This window comes from Periplaneta americana, chromosome 7, assembly GCF_040183065.1.
Source record: "Periplaneta americana isolate PAMFEO1 chromosome 7, P.americana_PAMFEO1_priV1, whole genome shotgun sequence".
NCBI classification, from domain to species: Eukaryota; Metazoa; Arthropoda; class Insecta; order Blattodea; family Blattidae; genus Periplaneta; species Periplaneta americana.
In genome coordinates this window covers 75,569,694-75,596,408 of record NC_091123.1, presented here as the reverse complement: position 1 = coordinate 75,596,408, position 26,715 = coordinate 75,569,694, and the positions used below count along the sequence as shown (strand labels likewise).

Genomic DNA, 26,715 nt, shown 5'->3' with positions numbered 1-26,715 from the left:
CGTGCATTGGGGAGGGAATCATAAAGCGGAATAATTAATACACAATACGTCAGGATTTCATTTTGTGGTTGCGGTGTAGTTTGCTATTTGTGTGAATGGGAAACGTACATATCATGAAATTTAATACAATTTAAGTAAAATAATTATTTTTTTAACTTTGAACTATAAACATGTAAATTAATAAACTGTCACATGCATTTAAATTAAAATGCAGTTACAAAATACAATTTCTGCAAAAAAAGTAACACCACTTGGCAAGGACCTACTTCCGAACGCATCTTACGCTAGCTAATTATCCAAAAACGAGCTCTCTAAAAATAGACAATTTCGTATAATTTCATTTCAAATTTAAGAATCAGGAACGCATATTACAGGAACAAACATTTTCTCAATAATAATAATTAAATGCAATTAGTTACAAAAAAAAAGTTACAACTTACAAATGGCTTTTAAGGAACCCGGAGGTTCATTACCGCCCTCACATAAGCCCGTCATTGGTCTTTATCCTGAGCAAGATTAATCCAATCCCCAGCATCATATCCCACCTCCCTCAAATCCATTATAATATTATCCTCCCATTTATGTCTCGGCCTTCCCAAAGGTCTTTTTCTCTCCGACCTCCTGTACCTATGTATTTCTGGATTCTCCCATACGTGCTACATGCTCTGCCCATCTCAAACGTCTGTATTTAATGCTCCTAATTATGTCAGGTGAAGAATACAATGCATGCAGTTCTACGTTGTATAACTTTTTCCATTATCCTGTAACTTCATCCCTCTTAGCCTCAAATATTTTTCTAAGCACCTTGTTCTCAAACACCCTTAGCCTCTGTCCCTCTCTCAAAGTGAGTGTCCAAGTTTCACAACCATACAGAACAACCAGTACCGTAATATAACTGTTTTATAAATTCTAACTTTCAGTTTTGAGAGCAGACTGGTTGATAAAAGCTTCTCAACCGAATAATAACAGGCATTTCCCATATTTATTCTGCGTTTAATTTCCTCCCGAGTGTCATTTATATTTGTTACTGTTGCTCCAAGATATTTGAATTTTTTCACGTCTTCGAAGGATAAATCTCCAATTTTTATATTTCCATTTCGTAGAATATTCTGGTCACGAGACATAATCATATACTTTGTCTTTTCGGGGTTTTCTTCCAAACCTATCTCTTTACTTGCTTCAAGTAAAATTCCTATGTTCTCCCTAATTGTTTGTGGATTTTCTCCTAACATATTCACGTCATCTGCATAAACAAGCAGCTGATGTAACCCGTTAAATTACAAACCCTGTTTTCCTGGACTTTCCTAATGGAAAGTAACGGTAATAATTCCGATGCTTTTTAAGAACTAGAACTTACAATATCGGTCAAAATCTTAATCAGTGTATTTGGGTATGAAACCAGAACACCTTTATTAATATTGCTATTCCATATACATACATTATTTCGAATAAATGTTAAAGTAAGAAAAAGAAAAGTATGTGTAATATCTTGAAATTATGTTTCAAATTAAAATGAAATAATAATATATTGGGTGATTCATATTAAGCTCATCTGTTGATGTGAAACGTTTTTCTGCGTACCACTCGAGAAGAATTGTAACAAAAATTACACCATTGTCCCTTATGGAAGTTTCGTCGATGCCTCCAGCAATACTTTCGTTGGCAAGGAGGCTCAATTTTTTTCATTCATAGCCCGGGTTGTGCTTCTGCTACAGCATTGATCATGTGGAATGCGCTGTCTATGCTCATTGTGTTGGAGGATCCATCCTAATTTGTTTTTGCATTTTGGCGGGTTGTGTGCACAGCAGTATATCCAGAAAGAAGCGACCCAACAATCCGGGATGTCATCTTTTTGTATAGGCAATTTCAACAATAACGATGACGTATAAATAAATAAACAATGTATTCTGATTTCAATGATTCTCGCGATCATTATATTGTGCTTTTCCAAGTGTTGTTGTTGTTTACTTAACAGTGCAACTAAGCTAGGAGATAATGGGGTAGGGTGGTCAGTTCCTTTCCCCCCCCCCGTTGCATACATCGCTGACTAGTTACATATTACGCTAATCAAATTTCAGATGTACACAAACAATTGAAGGGCTGCCTGCAAAAAGGGAATGACTCCACTTTTTGGTCAAATTAATGTTTCGCTTGTTTCATACGTTAAAAAATATGCCCGAACTTTTAGTGCAAGAATTGTGTGATTCCGAGCATTTGATAGTAAGTTACAGTGGCATTGAAGCAGAGCTTCCAATCGTTTCGTAGCAAAAAGGAGGCAGCTACTGGAGCTATATACAGAGTGAACCGTAAGAAGTGTCGTTAATTTCAGGGGGTTATTCTTTGAGATATTTAAAACAAAAATGTTTAATACAATTTTGCTCGTTTTTGCTTTCTTTTTGAGATTACAATTTTTTTTGTTTCATATGAAACATATCCTAGCGTATTTTATAAAAGCCATTGATTTAATTCCCAATATGCTCAGTCATTTTAAGAGAGCTGTGTATTAATATAACAAATTATTGAAAGAATTTTAGTTTTGTCCTTTAAATATGCAAAAATTTGGTCTGAACAAATGTAACTTTTCATTCTGAAAATGAATTTTGTAATGTTATATTTGTTTTGATCGGATTTCTGCACATTTAAAGGACAAAACTAAAATTCTTTCAATAATTTATTATCATAATAGATTGCCCTCTTAAAATGAACGAGCATATTGGGGATTAAATCAATGGCTTTCCCAAAACACGTTATGAAATATTTCATATAAAACAATTTTTATCTCGAAAAGGAAGCAAAAGCGAGCAAAATTGTGTTTAACTTTTTTGTTTGAAGTATCTCAAAAGAATAGCTTCCTGAAACTAATGACATGACATTACGGCTCAACCTGTATTTGTATGTATATAGCCTATATCTGATATGTCTTGTGTTGTATAGTGCGTTCGTAGCCCGGCCGGACCACTAAAACATTCAAATTTGAAAATTGTACTTTCAATAATTATTGTTCCTTTTAAAATTATTCATGTTTATTTTTTATTTCATCATCCTTAATTAAAAGTTTTCTTGTTTATTTCATCATCCCTAATTAAAACTTTTCTAACACTTGTTTATATTATTTAGGTTATGTTATAACGGTCTGGCCGAGCTACGAACGCACTGTAGTTTATGATATTGGCACAGTAATTGTGTGTTCAATGCAAAACGTGGCTAATTACAGTGAAACCTCACCTTACGGACACCCCCAAGATACGGACCCTCATATACCGACAAATTTTTATGTCCCAACTGAAATAATATAGAAATAATGACAAATTTAACTCTTCTTTACGGACACTCTCAGACACGGACATGGACAGCTGTTTCACAGTCCTAAGCTTGCTTTACCTCCTGATTGCGGACAGAACTTGGATTTCAAGACCTAATGCGTTACAAAAATGGAAAACTTAGTTTTGAGAATTGTACAGAAATTCTTTAACATGGAAGAAGACAAAAAGGGTCTCGTAGGCTATCACTATCCCAGCCGGCTACCCCTTGTTGCTGGAAGCGAGTGGATAAACAAAGTCATAAAATTTAACCTTTCTGATGGGTCTAAGGTTTCCACGATCGTGAAATTGTATTCGACACATGATAGGGTTAGTAGGATTATTCTCTTCACTTCAATCAGTTGTTTTGTTTCGAGAGACATGGCACCTGAACGTGAAGGTTAAGTTGAAAACTGTAAATTACAGTAATGTATAACTGTAGACCTAGAATAAAATTGAATGGCACAGTACTGTATTTTCCTTTTTCTGTCTTATCTACTGTAGTTCAAAGTTGCAAAGAATTTACTGTACACTGTATTTAGAATTAAACTACAGCAATACATTTCATTTAAAGAGTGAAGGGATACATAATGCATATTATAAATTTACTGTTAGATTGGGGAGCCTCCCTCCCAATAAAGGACACCTCCCAGATGCGGACAGATTGTTATGTCCCTTCAATGTCCGTAAATGAGAGGTTTCACTGTATATCCAATTTTATCACAAAAAGGGGGTAGCTCCATTATCTGTTTATATTTTACCACCTAAATTGCTGGTTATAATAAATTATTGAGTGATAAAATGAAACTCCTCGATACCTAGGACATACTCTGAAAAAGAAGAGAAGCTCAGTTAAAATTTGAATTTTTAGAATGTTTTTTGTAGTTTTCCACGACTTTGTAAAAGTGTATCTATCTTGTTTGTCAGGGAGCCCTTCAATTTATTGTTCTTCCTCTGACACATCGTCAAATGAGATATACTGCCTGATAATAGATGTACGTATCAGCCAGAACCTCAATCAGATATATTTCCAAATGTTTATATGTATGTTATTCCGTGAATTAAAATGCGGCATATGAAAGCTCATCAAAATCCGTTCTCTTTCAGAAGCGTCTTGCAGCAGCACTAATTGGGTTGTGGTTGTGTTGTAGTTCTACTCGGACTCGCAGTTCGTGGCCCCCCACGTGCGGCAGCTGGAGCTGTTGTCGCATTCCACTGAGCCGCTGTTTGTGTACAAGTTCCAGCAGAGCGGCCCTGATCTCTATGGCAACACGCTCAATATTTCAGGTACCCTACAACTTGTATCCTTTTAGTGTATTGCACGGTTCATCAGACATTACTGAACATCAAAGTGCAGTGGCGGCAAGTGTGTCTGCGACCAAGCGACCCGTTTCATATTCCGGCATGGTAATAGCCAAGTACAGTAGGCTACGTACGTACAGCTCGTGCATTTTGTCAAGACACTCGCGATGCGCAGTAGAACAACGTTTCCGCGAAGGGGGTAGGAGTAAAAGGGAAGGTCGGGAGTGTGTCTACCGAGTTCAAGGCAAAGGCCAACCTATAATTCGTAAGTAGACTCATCCGATCTCGTGCGCAGCTCTGTAGAAAGAGTGGGGGCGTGTCTTGACAAAATGCATGAGCTGTACATCTCTGAACATGTTGGTCACTTGATCAGGTCCGTGTCCGGTGTCAGTATTTATCTTCTTTACTACTGAAAGGAGGAAAGTAACAGGTCAATGAGATAATCTTTCAAGATGATGAAAGAGACTATAGTCATGAGTCATGATGATGATGATGGGAACGGAAATGGGAAAGGAGATGGGATGGATATGAGAATTGAGATAAGGATGGAGATGTGAATGGAGTGGACTGGGGATAGATATAGGAAAGGGAATGGAGATGGGAATAGAGGTGAGGATGAAAATGGGAATGTAGATGGGAATGGAGATAGGGATGGAAACAGAGATGGGAACAGGAACGGGAATGGGAATGGAGATGTGGAAGTATATGGGAATAAGGATGGAGATGGAGATAGCATGGAATGGGTATGAGGAAGGAGGTGGGAATAGGGATATGGTAATTGGGATGAGATGGGAATGGAGATGGGAATAGGGATGGAAATAAGAATAGGATGAAGCTGGGATAGGGATGATGATAGAAATGGGAATGGAGATGGGAATGGGAGTGAGGATGGAGATGGGAATTGAGTGGGAATGAAGATAAAATGGAGATAGGAATAGATATGGTATGGAGATGTGAGCAGAGTGGGGATGGAGATGGAAATAGGGTGGAATGGGAATGGGAACGAAAATGGAGATGGAAACAGAGATGAGAATGAGAACGGAGATGGAGCTGGGAACAGGGATGAGGATACAGTTGAAAATAAGGCTGGGAATGGAGAAAGGAATGGAAATGGGAATGAGAACGGGGGTGGAGATGAGATGGGGTAGGAATAGGGCTGGCGATGGAAATAGGAATGGAGATGGGAATAAGGATTGGATGGAGATGGGAATGAGGTGGGACTGGAGATGGGAATGGAAAGAGGAATGGAGATGGAAATATAGATAAGAATGTAGAATATAGATAGAGATGGGACTGAAGATAAGAGTGAGGAGTGGGATGGGAATGAAAGTTTGAGAATAGGATATGGAGATGAGTATGAGGATGCTGTGAATTTAGGGATACAATTATTACGAGAATGGGATGAAAAGAGTGGGGAGTATGTTAGTGAGGATGCAGAGAGTGGGATTAGGTATAAAGAATTTGGTGAACGATGAAGAAGATAAAGAAGAGTATTAAATAATTATCTATTTTGACAAAAATTATACGATCGACACTTAGTTGTAAGTAGATAAAGATACACATAAATATAATTACCCACTCGACTATGATTAGGAAATCTGGCCATAATTCATATCTGAGACATAGTTCTTTGAATATTATCATAAAAGGTTTAATACAGTAAATATCACGATATTCAATGAAAGCAGGACATTAGCCCTAATCTATAAAATGCTTAAGAGATGACAGATCTGAAGTGCTCTTAATTGATGCATGATAACCACAATGCCGCAAGTAAAAATAGCTATTTATTATGAAACAAACAAAATAATGTGTAATTAAGCAGTATGAAAGTCAGCTTTAAGGCTGTATTAATGAAAATACATTTACTGCTATTTTGCTCTAATAACATTTTCAAAGGGGGAAAATGCAAGCCCAAGTTGCGCTATTTTCGCTCTCGGTTCTTCTTCTAGGTTGGTTGAAGCACAACAATCAAATACAAAAATAATGAAAGTGAGAATAAAATTTTGTTTCTCAGCTTCCCTGTAAAATTATTGTTTTGTGACTTGGATGTCATTAGATCTCAGGAGTGGTATTGGTAGCGGACCTTCCTGATCAGATAGTCTACATGGCACAAGATCGCCGCTCAAAGTAGTAGAACACAATTGTTTAGTTACTTATTTAACGACGCTGTATCAACTACTCGGTTATTTAGCGTCGATGGAATTGGTGATAGCGAGATGGTATTTGGTAAGATGAGGCCGTCGACTCGTCATAGTTTACCTGACATTAGCTTTACGGTTGTAGAAACCTCGAAAAAAACCCAACCAGGTAATAGCCCAAGCGGGAATCGAACCTGAGAAGGCAAGCGCCTCTGCCGGCTGAGCTACGTCGGTGGCTGAGTACAGGGTAAGTATAAGACAAAAATTTCAGGCTTATTCAATGTAAAAGCATATATAGATCTCAATTTCTATCGCTATTGTTCTTATACTGGTTGAGTGGAAGAGAAGGCATGAGGGACTTAACGCTGCCAGTATAAATAAATAAAATTAATTAAATGAAATTAATTAAAGAAATTAAGTTAGTTAATTAATAAAATAAAATAAATAAATAAAATACATAAATATAATAAATAAATTAAAGAAATAAATTAATAAAATAAAATAAATAAATTAAATTAATAAATTAAATTAAACAAATAAATAAATTTAATAAATAAATAAATAATTTCCCTCTCGGGAATCCAAGCTACTCCGCTGAATTTGTACCAAGAAATGCTGTCACTTGAGCCCCAATAAAGACACTATAATTCTGCAGTACCTGGGAAAAGTGGCATAAGTCAGTTTCCACAAACCTTTTTTTGATAATTTATTGACAGCTTACACTGTTTTATGTCGATTTGGTTTTTTTCTGTATGAATTATTGTAATGGGCGAAATACTTATGTCTCTTTTTCCAGGCGAGCAGATGTTCCGTAAGTTGTCAATAAATTATCAAAAAAGGTTTGTGGAAACTGACTTATGTCACTTTTCCCAGGCACTGCAGAATTATAATAATACAATTTTTGAAGAATAAAGAAAAGCGTTTTACAAAATATTGTTGGTAATTGTTTATTCGCAGGATCAGCGCATGGTTCGGAATTTTTGTACCTGTTTGGACCGACCCTGATGATGAAACTGAGCAACAGACGGTTCACACCGGACGAAGAGCGCTTCAGTAAGCGTATGAAGCGACATTGGGCTGATTTCATCAAGCAAGGGTAAGGATCCAAACGTTACTCGTAAATTAGGCATTATCAGACCTTAAAAACTTCGATTACCATATTACTCGTAGAATCCGTACAGTTTAGGAAGACGTCCCGAGAGGGAAAAAGTGTGAGTGAAAGTACAGATGTGGAAGTAAGAACGCTGACTTTTTCTCCTCGAGATGTCTTTGCAACACGTACAAATCACGTCAGGTACTTCATGAAGCCCGATGCACGAGAGCCTGAGTAACTCTGTGATAGGTCATTTTTAAGGTCTTGCGATGAAGACTAGATTATTTTACTACCGTATGATACGAAAGTCACTTGTCAAATCGAAGAAACGTTATTATTTTTAAGTGACAAATGTAGGACCAGGGCAAAGACAATAAGGACCACGACAAAGACAACAAGGACCACGATAAGGACCGTGATAAGGGTCATAACACGAACCACAAGTACTACAACAAGGATCACGATAAGGATCATGACATGGACTATAGGACCACGATAAGGATCACAAGGATCACGACCACGACAAATATGGCGATAAGGACCATGATATGGGGCAACAATGGGCTACGATAAGAACCATGACGAAGACAACAAGCACCAGGATAAGGAACGTGACAAATACACGCCGATCACAAATGTCCATGACCGAAACAACCATACGATAAAGAAATGACAAAAACAAGAACCACGATTAGGACCATGACCATGACAACAAAGACTATGGTAAGAGCCGCGACAAAGACAACAAGAATTGGGAGAAAGACGAGACAACCTTGTGGCCGTGGTGCCGCGAATTTCGTAATACAGGTTACAGTAACTGCTTCCTTTGTACAGAGAAGAACTGTTATTCTCTGTACAAAGGAAACTACTACAAATGAATCTACCTGTTGTAGAGTTCGGACACTTTATATCCATTTATTTGTCTATGCTCACTACAGCAACAAGAATGCCAGTTCAAGAGCGCACGCTTAGCGTTGGCTTCGGAAGAGGAGTTGAATTATTGCAAGAGGAAAGCAAGCTTCATAAATTACTTAAAAAGATTTCTTGTTTTACCCATATTTATAATGCATATACTGTACATATATATTATATAATGTATATACATATGTTTTATATACTATATATACATTAGCCACCAGTGTAGCTGAGGTGGTAGCGCGTTAGCCTGCTGATCTGGAGTTGCATTCGAACGTGGGTTCGATTCCTGCTTGGACTGATCATCTGGTAGGTTTTTTCCGAGGTTTTCCACAACTGTAAGACAAATGTCAAGCAATCTATCACGAATCCTCGGCCTCATCTCACCAAATACCATCTCACGACCACCAATTCCATCGACGCTAAATAATGTAGTAGTTGATAAAGAGTCGTTAAATAACCAAGTAAAAAATATTTCATACTTAAAAATATAATACTCAAATGTATATTACGATACAAGGTTGGTAAGTGCATTTTAGAAAATCTAGGGATAAGTTTGAAAAAAGAGCAGAGCATTTGCATTGAAAATTCAGAACAATATTATTCCAAAGCCTTCACAAAACTATACTGTAATGGTAACTAAGTAACAGTAAGTGCATTGTAATGGGTCCATTTCAGTATAGTTTTATCTTATGAAGAATGATTTTCCTAGAAACAAGTTTCCGTGTGGGAATTTTAACTTTCAAGGCCTAACAACAAAAGCTGTAAATACAACAAAAAAACAGATCGTGCAAAAAATGTTATTGAAGCACGAAAAAAAAGGAGTTGTTATTGTAGAATAAATTATGTAAATTGCAATAATTGTCAACAAGTACTATAACAAAATAAATGTGTCAGCATTTTTACATACGCGGGATGCGTACCCCTTGAGACAACGCCGCGTAGATTGAATACCAGTGTTGTAGACTACTCAGCAACAGCACGGCCTGTATAAAATTGAATGTGTAAGGCCTACTGCAGGCATGCAGAGCTCGCTGAATTCCTTGCGCGACTACCAGAATGTCGTTTTACCTACCCCATCCTACGTGCATGCAGCGGTCGGAGTTTTACAGTCTGGTATATATAGTCAGGAAGCTCAATACGTAGTAAATATTTATTTATTTATTTATTTATTTATTTATTTATTTATTTATTTATTATTTTGCTAATAATTGTAACAAATTATAAAATATACAGAGAAACTTTAGCTCGCCCCTGAAAGAGTAGAACTCGTGCTCAGGGGCGGATTCCTGAATTGAAATTAAAAATTATATGCATCCATAGATAGTTGCTAACCACTAGGATCGCTACTATCGCCTCATTACAGACAATGCGAAATAGTACCTGCACAGTCTATTGTTCCTAGTACCCTCACAACTCAAGCTTCGTGACTGTATAATACTAGACTGTGGTTTTACTGTAAACATTCAGTGGTGTATTCAATGACCTCTGCTATGATTTAATTTATACATTTTTCATTATGACAGATTATAACAGACAACGAATATAATACGTAGTTCGATCAGTTATGTAGCTTCTTTGAAATTAATATAATTATGGAAGCAAAAATGTTACAATTACTATTAATATTATTGTACGTACAAATTTACTAAGAAATAATTCATAGTTAAGAGTATCAATACCATGTTTTACGGTACACTTTGTTAAATTATTAAAACAATACTAAACATTTCTGTTATAAAATAATGAAAATCGGAGCTGATTACCTCATTCTTTGTTTTACTGCAAACTGCCACCTGCACTGTAGCATTTCTTACTGGCAAGCTTGTCAAATTCTGGCTCCGTCTTCGAACAACTAATACGTAATAAAGAAACCGAATGTTTATCCGTAATTTTGCTTCGCGCATTTTGGATAATGCAATGTATAAATATGATGTTAACAGAGTTTATTCCATTTTGCACTAAGAATTGTTTTGTTTTTCCAATAAATCCATTAACATGACCTACCATTGAGGGAGCTCCGTCGGTAGCAACACAAACTAATCAGAGGAAGTATTTGACTAAGGCCAGTACAATTGCAGGTTAAGGTAAACAACTTGAGAAAAAAACATTTAATGGAAGACTGCAAAAGTAAGAACATACTGTTCAAATCAGCTGCTATACCAAATATTATTTCATACACGTACAGCAGAAACAAGTGAAACAAGACTTTTTTTGGAGACATGTATGAAAGTTTTAAGAATAGCAAATAAAACATTAAGAGGTTAAGTCAGAAATGAAAAAATAAGACATGGTTTAAAATAGACCAAATATCACATTGGATTCAAAATAGAAGAAAAAGTTATGTATATATATATATATATATATATATATATATATATATATATATATATATGTGTGTGTGTGTGTGTGTGTGAGAGAGAGAGAGAGAGAGAGAGAGAGAGAGAAAGAGAAATTTGAGTCGGTCGTAGACTACGTGTATAAAAAATTTAAAAATCGTAAAGCAAGGGATGTTTCCAATACAGAAAGTGGAAATATGATAGAGGCAGAGTGCTGAAGAAAAACGACGTAAATTTCTATATTGGAAGACAAGAATAGTTTTTTTTTTAAACGGCCATCACATATTTGACTATGTTTAATTAGACGAGTTGACATTTGCAGTGTATACCCGTAAGGTATCAAGATATTATACAGAGTGTAAGGAGTATAAGTGCCGTCCTTTTCACAGTCGTCGGGGACGGTCTAGAAGATCAAAAAATGTCCATACAACACAGCGTCAAAACTTGATAGTTTTCCCAGAAAAAAATATTTATTCTCTTATTTTATTCGAGTTATACTGCTTGTACCGTATGTATGTACTGTATTTTATTAACACTACAATTGAGTATAAAATCCGGTGGCAGTTATATGTAATATACAATAATAACATTACAATAATATATTAATAAAATTTAGTAAAATTACGAAAACAATTACATCGGTAGGTAAATGTAGCAGAGAGTTATATTAGTTTAAATACATATTTGTGTGTTCTATAAGTTTTCGTGAAATTAAATAAAATTGCATTCTTAAATTTGTTAATATTCTGGCGTGACAGACGTGGCAACGTGTTGAGCAGGCAGTACTCTGCACAGACGTACGTGCATGTCAGCTGAGTTCAAGCTCCCTGTCCATAGCTCTACCACAGTCTACTATATACAGTCACGAAGCTTGAGTTTCGAGGGTGCTAGAAACAATAGACTGTGACGGAACTATTTTGCATTGCCTGTAATGAGGCGTTATTAGCGATCCTAGTGGTGAGCAACTACCTAATGTTTGCATATTTACTACGTATTGAGCTTCGCGACTGTATATACTAGACTGTGGCTCTACTGCCGAGCGGATGACAGTTCGGTACCAGGTATTCGATAAACAACTTACAATGTCATTCACAGTTTAGGAACATCATATGTTATTAATTTATGGAGAAAGCCGTCGTAATTCTAATGAGGCAAGAAGATGTACCGTCAATGTTTTCCGCAATGAAGGTTACCTAATCGACGAACTTTTGTAGCAGTTTCTCAACAAATTATTAGAAACTAGGAGTCTTTTACCTCGTTTCGAAAATCACACAAACAGAAGTTTCTTTAAAATGGCACTGCTTTATGGAAGCGAGAGAGATTAAAATGTTGCATTTAAAAAAAGTTCGTGTGATTTTGTGCAGTAAACCATTATTGTTTATTTTTAGACGTACCATAAATAAAAAATGGATCAATATTCCCAATATTGTTAAATAAAATGGAAATTTACCGTAAAGTTATATTAATGAGATTGAAAGTTCGTATTTGCTGTTCGTTTTATGTAAATAACCGTCCGCCCCTGCATTAGAACATAGCATGTTTTGTACCGGTATGTCTCTATCCGCTTGAGCTGTACCGTGTGCTTGTAAACTCCCTCCTCCTCATCCAAACGCCTAATATTGTAAGCTTTAATAATTAGTTAAATATTGCAATTAGAAAAAATTGTGAGGACATTTTTCTTCCTTATGGCATGAACAATCATCAGTTAAAATAATGGCACTTATACCCCTTACACTCATTATACTATAAAAGGAAAGCATGACGACCAAGTGTTTTGGTTTTTAGATTTTAAATAATTTATACGCACTTAAGAAGTGTCTAATCTTTATCTGAGTCTTTCTTACAATTATAATCCCAAAGAATTTGTCGTAAGTTAGTTCTCATCATACCTGCATAACGTGAGACAGTAGACATAGATACAGTATGTTCTCTTTAATTACGAATTTCTGGCTAAGCGATGTGTGTCCTCTCTGTCCCTCCCTAACTTCGCCTCTGGTGTACAGTCACAGATGTCATGCTTATCTTGTCCACACTTCACAACTATCACGCGGCCGAATGCCTTGTACTTGTGGAATATGCATAATCAGTACAAGCATTTAATTTGCATTGTGGTCTCATTGTTCGCGGTAGGCCTACTTAATATTCGTCACAAGAAACAAGTTGGCGCTATTTGAACAAGGCTGCGGCGCCAGGTTGTTTTGAAGCGCAGAGTCAAAGACTTTGTCGTGTACGACTACAACTACTGTCACCCACCCACTTTTCCCAATGGCTGGTCTTACACAACTAGACATCAAATTGTACATATCCGCATACACACTAAAACGCGTTCGTATATTGGCTCTATTTTTGTCAGTTACATCAATTATTATTATTATTATTATTATTATTATTATTATTATTATTATTATTATTATTATTATTATTATTAAAGGCATTACATGAATTCATTTTACACCAAAAAAACACGTATAATGAAAGTTTGTCGTTTACATTGAATAGTCATCCTACAATATAGGTACTGGGTGATTCTGTGACATTCTTACAGACTTCGGAGGTGAGAAGAGGTGACCAATATGAATAATGTTCATTATAACAATCCATTTCCGGAAACGTTCCGTTTTGTAGTTAGAAGCTTTGATAAGTGTAATCAGTGTATCCAGCTAGCATCGAACTCAAGGCCAATTTTCTGAAGTCTGACTACAGAATCTCTGTTCCTGCAAACGTTACGCACTAGTTATAATCAGTGGCGCCACAGCCCTTGAAGAGCCCAAACCGAACAGCCGGCTTCATATTCACATGCCGAAGCAGAGGTGGACGTTCATCCAACCAGAACAGAATATAGTGTTTTATTTTCGCTGGCAGAGTTCAGGCCATAAGACCTTCTCTTCCACTCAACCAGCCTTAATCAATACAATAGTTACATACATATTTAAATTATGAATGTTTACAATACAGTTAAAAGATTCTCCAGCAATATTCTTCAGTTAAGTTTTAACGACTAGTACATGTATATTTAAATTGAGATAAACCTATAAGAAAAAGTAATAACTTAATTTATGAGCTAATTTAATTCAATCCAGTCTATATGCAATATGTAAACAATTATAATTAAGTTGAGATAGCTAGTTGATTAAAATGATGAACATTAATTTAATATAAGTTTACTAGAACTATGTCATAGGGAGCAAAATATAAATCTAAAATATATTGATATGAAAATATTAATGCAATGAAATTTTGCCATTAGAGGTTTTGTATTCTATTTAGAGAAATTAATGGTAATAATAAGAATGGACAGATGTAAGTTTCATTATAAGTAACAAATATTAATAAGTAATTAATCTGTTAAGTAGGAATTTATGTAATTTTGACCTAAATGAAGTTAATGTCCAACAACCCCTCACACCACTCGGAAGCGAGTTCAAATTTCTAGCAACTGAAACTGTATAGGATGAAGAATATAAAGATGTCTTGTGGTGAGGTATAATGAGTAAATTATTATGATGAGACCTGGTACTTAGCTGATGATATGCGGATAAATTTTGAAAACGAGAATTTGCGCGGTGCGCAGAATTTGAAATAAGAGAATGCAGGGCTCGTCGATCGCTTAGCCTTAACTAAGACAGATTTTGGAAAGACGGGGAAACATGATCATACTTACGAATATTGCAAATATAACGGACGCACGCATTATGCACACGTTGTAGCCTGCTGCTCAAGTTTGCAATTAGGTTAGTTAATACAATATCGCAGTAGTCGAAGTGTGGCATCACGAGTGTTTGTCGCATGGCATGTAAAAGAACTCTTGCGGGACAAAATTCCGGCACACCGACGACGCTGTTATAACCTCGGCGGTTGCGAGCGTCGTTAAATAAAACATAATTTATAATTTACAATTTACATACACAAAACTGCATAGAAAATTCCAAAACGTTATGTTAGTAAATTAAATATTTTATATCGAGACTGGATTCAGCTCATTTTTATCTACCGCAACTCTGACACCATACTAAATTGCTTCCAATTCAATGAAACAGTTATACATATATATATTTTTTTCATAAATTTGATAATTTAGTTGAACCTTGCTGTAGACCAGGCATCTCAATTGATGCCCACAGGAGCAAGCGCACGCTTTAGCAGGGGCGTATTTTGCGGACTACCGGGGCTACCGGCGGTAGCCCAAGGAAATTACAAAAGAAAAAGTTTATAATATAACATAATGTAATAATTTTGTATTATTAGTTTTACCATAGTAATTAAAATTAAAGTAATTGTAAGATTTATATGCGCTCTCTGCTGTCGAAAAGAAACAAGTTGTCAAGGCGGCATCGCTGGAGAAACCGCTTGCTACGTGAGGTAGCCTGTGACCGTTCCGCGCACGCTGTCCTTCGCACAACTGCCCGTCCCCCCCGCTCCCTACTGTTTCTATCGTGCAGTGTAGGCCGTGAGTTGCCGCTCTCGTGATCGGTTTCTTCGCAGGCGCGAAGCAACAATACGCTTAGTACGCTAGCTCTGAATGTGATTGTGTTCTTGCAGTGCATTATTTTAAATCTGTGATTTGTTCGAGTGTCTAAGAGTTATATTAATTGTGAATTATTAAGTTTTTAATTTCCCAATTAAGTGATATTGTGAAAAATATGGCAGAACAAGTTTCTGGAGAGGTTTGTGTTGAAAATGACTGTGTAATAAAAGGTTTATTAAAAGTGCCTTTTAACCGTCGTACATAACAACGAGAAAGTTGAAATTGTGAAAATGGAAAGACCAACTCCTGAGTTAAATTTGTCCATGGACGTAAAAGAAAAACAGCGTGAGTACACACGCCATTTCACTTCAACATCATATGGTAGCTAAGTGGAATTGATTGTGTGGTACTTCTAAACTGTCTAAACTATTTTGCTGGCCATGTTTGTTATTTAGCCGCGAAACTAATGTGTGGTCAAAAGAGGGGTTTTCTAATATGAACTGCCTTCGAACGGCAGTCCTAGAATACGACAAATCAAAAGCTCATATTTGTAGTAGCATGAACTTTGCAAACTTTGGAAAGACAAGAATTGATTTACAGCTAGATAAGCAAAAAGCTCTCACATCAACCAACACAATGCTCTTGTGAAAAAAAAAATCGGGAGATTTTACTGCGTCTTATTAACGCAGTCTGCTTTCTAGGAAAACAAGAATTGGCTTTTCGGGGTCATAACGAGAGTGTGAAATCAGACAATATAGGAAATTATATTGAATATTTAAGTTCCTTAAGCGAATTTGACCATTTACTGGCCCTTGAGAGTTCAACAGTATTTCGTGGTACTTCTCCCGCAATTCAGAATGACTTAATATTTGCTATAAGTGGGGTTATGATAAAGAAAATAAAACCTTTTGTGGCCATTGTTGTTGATGAAACAAGTGACTGCTCTAATCAGAGTCAATTGTCCACTGTTTTAAGATACGTCGACAGTACTGCCAATGTTCAAGAACGGTTTATAGGATTCACAAATGTCAGTTCGGACAAAACTGCTGCTGCTTTGTTTCAGCATGTGGAAGGTGTTACAGCAGAATACAATGTCGGCGATAAGTTAATTGCACAGACATACGATGGTGCTTCAGTTATGGCGGGAAATATTAATGGCTTGAAAACAAAAGTTCTAGAAAAATATCCTCAAGCACTATTTGTCCATTGTTACAGCCATGTTCTCAATTTAGTTTTGCAACAAACTACTTCATCCATTCCAGAATGCCGCATTTTTTTCAAAACACTGTCGGGTTTAGCTGCATTTTTCTCATCATCTCCTAAAAGATCAGAAAACTCAAGGAATTTATGAACAAGAAACTCCCAAAAGTAGCACCAACTAGATTGAATTTTACATCTCGGCTTGTAAATACAGTAAAGGAATACAGAGAAAAACGGACTGCTTTCTTTAAAAATATCATTTGTAATGACTCTGAAGAAAACTGGGATGATGCTGTAATTGTGCAGGCTCAAGGATATTAGAATTTTTTCACACAGTTTCAGAATATATTTCTTCTTGAAGTCTATGCTAGAATGTTCGCACATACAGATGTGCTCTACAATATTCTTCAGACAAAAAGTCTAGACATAGCATACTACTTGCAATACTTGCAAGAGGTATCAAAGTTAAAAAAATACTATATCCAAGTTCAGACGTAGTGGGTTTCCGTCCATATGGAGTAATATGGAAAATGAAAATTCTTCAGCCAATACAATGGAACCACCATTAAAGCGAAGAAAAGGAGATGATGAATTGAAATACAGGCAGCTGTACTACAGCATACTAGATCGTATGCACATGGAAATTACTGACAGATTTTCTGATTATGGAAAGCTTCAGTTCACACATCTTCTAGATTCTCAAACATTTTCTGCTTATAGAGAAAACTTCCCGAATGAGGCACTAAACAAATTATTTCAGTCCTATAACAGTCACTTTGATCAAATACGTTTGAAAAATGAATTAAGTTTAATATATTCAGCAGAAGTCTTTGATTTTTCGAACAAACCTTTCCATGAAATATTATCTGCCATATATGAAAACCAGCTGAACCAAGTTATTCCTGAAGTCCTTAAATTGGCAACATTAATTGTGACAATACCAGCTACGTCAGCATCGGTAGAAAGAACATTTTCTGCGTTGAAGAGAATAAAATCCTACTGTAGATCAACTCATACAGAAGAACGTTTATCCGACTTGGTACTAATATCCATTGAAAAGTCATTTCTACAGAAACTTTGCAAGTGGCCCAACTGTAATTTCAATGACGAAGTCATCAACGTATTTTCATCCCAATCAAGACGTCTGGAATTCACATAAACATGTAAGGAATTTTATTATAGGGATTTTAAAATATATTTTGTGTAATAATAGGGTCAGTGGTAGCCCAAACCCTTTAACCAGTATACGCCACTGCGCTTTAGAGCCCAGGAGAGCCTGAGCGCTTTACAGCGGAAAGGAAAGAGACAGACGAAAGAGGTGGTATATGCCGCTTGGTCGAGCTATATTCAGGGATGGCCAGCACTAATTCAATAGATAAAGGAAGAGAACTTATTAAAACTGTAGGCCTATCCATGTTAATTTTTAGATTTGCCTGAGAAGTATAAGTGCATTATAAGAATGTAAGTTTTAATTTTAATGCTCATTTTTCACACGTTTTTTAATTTTTTTATTCGAAAGAAATATTTTCTCAACTTTTCGTATAGAAAAGTGAAATTTTTAGGTAGGCCTGTAGGCCTATTTATTTAGTAGCCTTACAGAATGTTTTCGTAAATCTAATATACCATATATACATATTACTGAAGATAGTGTATTGAAAATTTTGAAAATATTCGCATGGAAATTGTTTGTAAGGAAATGAATTAACAAAGCAACTACTGTTACATCATAAGCAAAAGATACGTGCCCATGTGTTGTAAAAATGTCAGCTCTATAGCTTCAGCAGATTTCGAGAAAATAATTTAATATTCTGATGATAGGAAGTTACTCACAAATATCACCTTAAAAGCACAATGCGATAAGAGTTTTGTTATGTAATATTAGTTACACTTAAAACAGATACAGTACCTAGGTAACTTTGCTTTGTACTGTAATATTGTTTTGATTAGTTTATTGATTACTTTTGTAAGGCTAAAGATACCATCAATATAAATTCCAACGTATCATGTCATACTCAATCTCTTTCTTTGGAATATCACTTTCTTTATGAATGATGTGTTTCATCCACTTAATACAGTATAATATTATACTACTATGGAATTTAAGTGAATATTCCTTCTTAACTCTCTATTATGTTATTAAGATTTAAAACACAAGTGCAATATTAAGAAATCAGTGTTAGTATTTTTGTTTTACAGACAATATAGATAATATTAAACAGAAAGAAGCCATATAAAACTAACGACATAAAATTTCACGTTCCGTTTGAAGTTTAATCCAACAGGTTGCTTATTCATATACACAACCCTTCCTCTTTCCATACTTAGCGCTTGCTGCCCGCGTACGACGTCAAGGTCAGAAAAATGGGCTTGCTTTGACATCACTGCTATAGACGAAAATAGCACATTTCTTACCGGCTGCTGTTTTTTCATGCAGGAACCCCAATGGGGCCGGGTTCGGCTTGGCATGGCAGCGTGCGAAGCCAGACAACTACAACTGCTGGGTGCTGATGAGCGAACTGCAGCAGCAAGGGCAGCCGCCACGCTGCGACGTCGGCCAAAATGCGGCTGACATGTGGAACGACCTGCTACCCCGCCTGCAGCAGCTCGTCGACACGAAGAGTCCCCCCGAGATCAGCACCACGGACTCCAGGCTCGGCTCAGGTAACAACAGGCTGGCGTGGCTTATAAGTCGAATCGCTCAGGGAGGAATAAAATTCTGACCAAAATAGTGGTTATAGACTATTTTGTTTGAACGCATCTCTGCTTTCAGATGTTACATTTTGAAACTACAGTTAAAACCACTACCACTACACTATCAACAGAATTATCATCGCTATGACTACACTACCAATACTAGTTGACAGTCATTCCAGGGTGGAGAGTTCAGTGCGAAGCGTTTGGTAGAAGCCTCTACAGGCATGGCTACGACCTCGATTCAAGCTTGAGGGGGGACCAGGGAGGGGATATCAATTCGCTATATCTCGGTACGAACGCGGCAAGCCTCATCTTCACAATAATAAGTTGCGCTATAATGATATTCTGTGAATGCGCTGCGATGTTGAGTGTTACTTTAATCGAAAGTGCATGCGTGTGTGTTACATATTAATTTTTGTAAAATGGTTCATAGTGGCAGAACATTGAGGTCATTATTTGTAGAATTAAAAGAGAAACCGTTTTCAAGTTGGATGTATGAAACAAAATGTGCTTACGAAGAAGGAGCTCGACACCATATTTATATATTAAAATAGCGGGTGGAATAAGTCAAAATAAAAATGTTCAATTTTCATGGTATAAGAAATATCCTTGCTAACAGGGTGCTCTGAGGCAAATTATATGTCATATTGTTATACTTGTATTCTGTTTGGGGGTGAAAATGAATGATGTTTAGTAGGTTATTGTACGACGCTTTATAAACATCTTAGGTTATTTAGCGTCTGAATGAGATGAAGGTGATAATGCCGGTGAAATGAGTCCGGGGTCCATCATCGAAAGTTACCCAGCATTTGCTCATATTGGGTTGAGGGAAAACCCCGGAAAAAAAACCTCAACCAGATAACTTGCCCCCGTCCACACCTGTGGAGTAACGGTTAGGGCGTCTGGTCGCGAAACCAGGTGGCCCGGGTTCGATTCCCGGTTGGGGCAAGTTACCTGGTTGAGGTGTTTTCCAGGGTTTTCCCTCAACCCAATATGAGCAAATGCTGGGTAACTTTCGGTGCTGGACCCCGGACTCATTTCACCGGCATTAACACCTTCATCTCATTCAGACGCTAAATAACCAAGATGTTGATAAAGCGTCGTAAAATAACCTACTAAAATAAATAAAATAACTTGCCCCGACCGGGAATCGAACCCGGGCCACCCGGTTTCGCGGCCAGACGCGCTAACCGTTACTCCACAGGTATGGACGAAAATGAATGATCATAATCTTATTGTGCGGTCTGTGTCACAAAAAAGTTTTGATATAAAAGCCAAAAAACATCTGCTATGTGAAAAGATATAAGGTAAGCAGATTTTTTCAGCCTACCCAATATTTACACCTTAGTTTCGCCACTATTATCAACCCGTCCTCACCTTCACAACTACCAACACTACCAATATAATATACGGACACTACTGCTATGCAGTAACGGTTAACATGTTTGATCGTGAAACGAGTGGGTCCGGGTTCAAATCCTGGCCGGGACAACTTAGCTGGTTGAGGTTTTCCCTCAACCAATTGAAGCAGAATTGTTGGGTAACGTTCAACGTTCGTCCTCAAACTCAGTTCTGACATGGAAGGTTTGCTCTGACATCACTCACAGTACCATAGAAATGTAAGATGAACTTCGCGTCTTGTGATTTTCCAAACAGTCCGTCTCGCTACGTTCTATATTTAATGTGCCTTGACGTTTTTCACAAAACAGTTATGGAAATGTTGGGAATATGAGTCACGCACGCACATACGAATATAAAATTAAATACACTACAGTGTTAAAGAAAGTACGTATTATTGTATTTCATTGCTTTAATTCGAGTACAGGTGTTTCACGCAGCCACTGGGACTCTGTGCCAATTTTTGTAGTTCATTTCTCATGTTCAATTTCTGTTGTTGTTTTGACATATTACAATTACGCAGTAAGAGAATTGTTTAAACTAGCGTTTCTCAAAGTGTGTTCCGTAGAAAACCAGAGGTTTCTCGAGCAAATCTTAAGGGTTCCGCGAGTTCTAAATGGTTTTTAAATTTTATTTCATATTTACAAGGGTAGTACAAAATGCATATAAAAATCATGAAAGCATGACTCAAAAAACACGAATCACTAATGATGATGGTGATGATGATCATATTATTATTACTAGCCGTATCCGTGCGCTCCGCTGCACCTGTTAGAAATAAATATAAAGTAATTACGTAATTAAAATAGGACGTTTGATCCAGGGAACATTCGTGTTTGTTAGAAGGATAAATCGTTTAATATGTTACTTAATTGAAATTGTATTTAAATAATTAAATTGCGATCATTTTGGTCCAGAGACCACTCATTTGGTGCAATGACAATTCCTGTAACATGTTTCTTATTTGTTATTACACGCAACTATAGTTTAATGAAGATTGACATATCATTTAGTTTTAATGTGTATACTTTATATTACTTGCTATATGGTTCCATTGACTTATGGTAATAACTTAATTTTAACCCTTGTTTTCTACGTCTTCAGTAAATGGCGCTTGGCCCACTATGGTTCTGAAACCTTGAAATAAATAGTGATACAGCATAAACAGTCATATGTAATTATATTTCTTTCTTTCGAAAATGTAAGAATTCACGATCTCCTATGTACCATTGCCATGGAATGAATAAATGTGTTTTTTCTTCCTACTCAAAAATTTTATATTTTGCAAATGGGAATTACTGCAGGAACAACAACGCTACAATCTGAGGCGGCGGTGAAAACGTATTGTATTATTATTTTAAAAGTCTATCAGACCTACCAAATTTTGCATAGAATAAAACTTATCGGAAATCATTTTTAAAGAAACTTTTGTTATGTAACATTTTTCACAAAAAAACAATAATAAGCGAGATATTTCGATTTAATTCAGGCCCCGTTAAATGAAGTATTTTGAATGCCATATAGTCTAAAATCTAAATTACAACGAACTTACATTTCAATTTTCATCGAAATCCGTTCAGCTATTATCGCGTCAAAAGGTAACAAACAGACAGACAGACATACAAACAAAAATTTCAAAAAAGCGATTTTCGGTCTCAGGATGAATAATTATACATGTTAACACCAATTATTTTTGGAAAAGGGAAAATTACCAGAAAATTTTCGGCTACATAATATTTATTATTATATTATATTATATTATATTATATTATATTATATTATATTATATAAAAAGTGCGTTGATAACGGATGTACTCCGATAAGAAAGTTTTTAATTTGTTGTGGGGGCTCTTGAATCTCAGAAGCAACAACCTTTACAACAGCGCAACATAATCTGCTTGGCTCATTACCTAATTTTTTTTTGCATTGCATTTATTGCATATATAGTCTATTTTATGTATTTTAACACGATTCAATTGAGCATAGTTAAAATTTGAATTATAAAATAATGGATTGCTAAGCTAACTTACTATTACTACATACTAAATCAATACACTCTCGTTGTTCATTAATTCTCTGAGATTAAAATGAGTGTGTACATAAATATTATTTTAAGAAATACAGAAAACGAATGTACAAAAAAGCCTATCAAATTTTCTGTGCATAGGAATAATTTAATAGCTTTCGACTGTTGCTGTCCAAGGCCCCTTTTTCGATTGTTGTTGCCCAAGGCCCCTTATAGACGAAGTCATTTGTTATTTCATTGCACCGTCTTAGATGGCGTTATTTTAATTTTAAAACTCATTTATCTCATTAAATATCAGTCCTATCAAAATTTTGTAAAGAATAAAACTTATCGGAAATCATTTTTAAAGAAACTTTTGTTATGTAACATTTTTCACAAAAATCAATAATAAGCGAGATATTTCGATTTATTTAATTCAGGCCCCCCTTATAACCCTCCCTTTTAAATAAAGTATTTTGAATGCCATATAGCCTAAAATCTAAGTTACAACGAACTTAATTTATATTCCAATTTTCATATAAATCGGTTCAGCCATTATTGCGTGAAAAGGTAACAAACATACAGACAGACATACAAACAAAAAATTTCAAAAATGCGATTTTCGGTTTCAGGGTGGTTAATTATATATGTTAGGACCAATTATTTTTGGAAAATCGAAAATTACCAGAAAAATTTTGGCTACAGATTTATTATTAGTATAGATTATTATTATTATTATTATTATTATTATTATTATTATTATTATCATCATTAAACATCTAGTTTAATTTTTATCACTGGATTTTCTGTGCATTCTCCACCAAAAGAAAATACCGAGACAAAATGCAGAAGCAAAAAAGGGATTGTAATATTCCGCCGTAAAACAAAGTACCGTATGACAAACATCTGCAGACTTAAGAAACAAAAACATTCATTCCAATGAACAAAATTATTGACATACTAGGTTTCACATGTTTGTTAATTATTAAATACTAATAAAAATATAATACATTTTGTATCGTAAAGATGATTATTTCTTTTAATTCTTATAAAACTTCGTAGTACTTGTACGAAATTTGTAATTTTAATAAAACTTAAAATTCAAGTTTTGGCATTAACCCAGTTTCAATTTTGTAGTTACGCTCACTCCAATAAATAATAATACTTATGGCTTTTAAGGAACCCAGAGGTTCATTGCCGCCCTCACATAAGCCCGCCATCGGTCCCTATCCCGAGCAAGATTAATCTAGTCTCTACCATCATATCCCACCTCCCTCAAATCCATTTTAATATTATCTGCCCATCTACGTCTCGGCCTCCTCAAAGGTCTTTTTCCCTCTGGCCTCCCAACTAACACTCTATATGCATTTCTGGATTCGCCCATACGTGCTACATGCCCTGCCCATCTCAAACGTCTGGATTTGATGTTCCTAATTATGTCAGGTGAAGAATACAATGCTTGCAGTTGTGTTGTGTAACTTTCTCCATTCTCCTGTAACTTCATCCCTCTTAGCCCCAAATATTTTCCTAAGCACCTAATTCTCAAACACCCTTAACCTCTGTTCCTCTCTCAAAGTGAGAGTCCAAGTTTCACAGCCATACAGAACAACCGGTAATATAACTGTTTTATAAATTCTAACTTTCAAATTTTTTGACAGCAGACTGGATGATAAAAGCTTCTCAACCGAATAATAACACGCATTTCCCATATTTATTGTGTTTAATTTCCTCCCGAGTATCATTTATATTTGTTACTGTTGCTCCCAGGTATTTGAATTTTTCCACCTCTTCAAAGGATAAATTTCCAATTTTTATATTTCCATTTCGTACAATATTCTGGTCACGAGACATAATCATAGACTTTGTCTTTTCGGGATTTACTTCCAAACCTATCTCTTTACTTGCTTCAAGTAAAATTCTCGTATTTTCCCTAATCGTTTGTCGATTTTCTCCAAACATATTTACATCATCCGCGTAGACAAGAAGCTGATGTAACCCGTTCAATTCCAAACCCTCTCTATTATCCTGGACTTTTCTAATGGCATACTCTAGAGCAAAGTTAAAAAGTAAAGGTGATAGTGCATCTCTTTGCTTTAGCCCGCAGTGAATTGGAAACGCATCTGACAGAAACTGACCTATACGGACTCTGCTGTACGTTTCACTGAGACACATTCTAATTAATCGAACTAGTTTCTTGGCAATACCAAATCCAATAAGAATATCATATAAAACTTCTCTCTAATCCGAGTCATATGCCTTTTTGAAATCGATGAATAACTGATATATTGTACCCTTATACTCCCATTTTTTCTCCCATATCTGTCGAATACAAAATATCTGATCAATAGTTGATCTATTACGCCTAATAATAATAATAATAATAATAATAATAATAATAATAATAATAATAGTAGTAGTAGTAGTAGTAGTAGTAGTAGCAAAGAAAATGGATTACATGGCTTCTGCAGTTACTCTCTGAATAAAAAGAAGTTCCGTGGTGGAAAAAGTTTGAGAAACACTGCTTCAAACGACTGAAGTTCACTCCACAGAACATGTGTAATATCTATGTAAAAAAAAATTACTTGGTTATTTAATGACGGTGTATCAACTACTCGGTTATTTGAAGTTAACGAGATTGGTAATAGCGAGATGAGACCGAGGATTCGCCATAAATTATCTGATATTCGTCTTACGGTTGCGGAAAACATCGGAAAAAAAAAACAATCAGATAACCGGCCCAAGCGGGAATCGAATCCACTCCCGACCGCAACTTTGGATCGGGAGGCAAGCGCCTCAGCCGACCGAGCTACGCTGGTGGCCTTAACACAGGGCTGGGAGTCGAGAGCGGATCTAGACTCTAAACGGGGACGCTTAACATTCATCCGTCACTGAATCAACGCTGCGCGGTGTTCGGCGGGGAAGAAAGGGGATGAAGAGAAGTCATATGGCTCCCCGTGAGAGAGTAGAATCTGCTCTTCCTACCCAGCTCTGCCTTAACAATTATATAATGCATTATTCTTTCTATATGTTACAGATTCAAGTCAGCCATTCAGAAGTGCAATGTATACATTAATTGGATTTGTTGCTGTTCTATTGGTCATGCTGGTGGTGTGCCTTGTTTTACTCAAAAGACATGCAAAGGAGCGGGATCGAGACCTTTTCTGACGGCGCGCGGACAGGACTGGGAACACTCAAGAAGACTCGATAGCCATGCCGCCACATGCATGGCGCTACAACGTCACAACCAATAAGCTCTGAAGAGCTGGGTCAACGCTAATTAACAGGTCGCTACCAGGGTAATGTCTAGCACTGCCACCAGGAGTTTCGTACATGGCAACTTCTTGTGTTATCAGTAACTAATTACATATATTTCTACGCGATGATATGAAATTACGGAATAAGGAAAATATGACGTAAAACTCTAGGGAATCTAGGATAATTGCAATGATTAAACATAATAACAAACAGTACTTCAACACGTAAAACTGTTAGAGCAGGCGTCGTCAACCGATTGCACAGTCGTGCTGGCTGGAGCTGCACAGTGCACAAATCTACTCGTGAATCTGAAATAAATTAAGGAGCTAGGTACCCTCAGATATCACTTAACCCTGAAGATGAGGAAGATGAACATCCTCGAAACGTCGGTGGATCACCAACTTATGACCTGGCTGGAAGCCCGAGAAAATTTCGAATTACTCGTGAATCTGTTGCTGTGCAGGATAGGGGAGGGGATGGTAGCTGAAACCGGCTCAGTGGCGGTCTACAAGTACAGTCATTCAAGCGTTGTCCGGTATCCCTTATACTCTTATAGCCTATTGGTTATGTACCATTCCATGTGTTTCTATTTGAAATATACGTAATAAA

General features: G+C 36.3%; 1 protein-coding gene across 1 annotated transcript in view; it reads left to right on the top strand.

Moving 5' to 3' along the window:
* LOC138703208 (carboxylesterase 5A) overlaps positions 1-26,166 on the top strand; it is a 246,886-nt gene extending 220,720 nt beyond the window's left edge. Inside the window, exons 10-13 of the mRNA XM_069830913.1 lie at positions 4,451-4,586; positions 7,700-7,838; positions 19,189-19,415; positions 25,886-26,166. Coding sequence (XP_069687014.1) covers positions 4,451-4,586; positions 7,700-7,838; positions 19,189-19,415; positions 25,886-26,016 — 633 coding nt within the window. The 3' untranslated portion in view covers positions 26,017-26,166. The remainder of the gene's footprint in view (positions 1-4,450; positions 4,587-7,699; positions 7,839-19,188; positions 19,416-25,885) is intronic.
* The last annotated feature ends 549 nt before the right edge of the window (positions 26,167-26,715 follow it).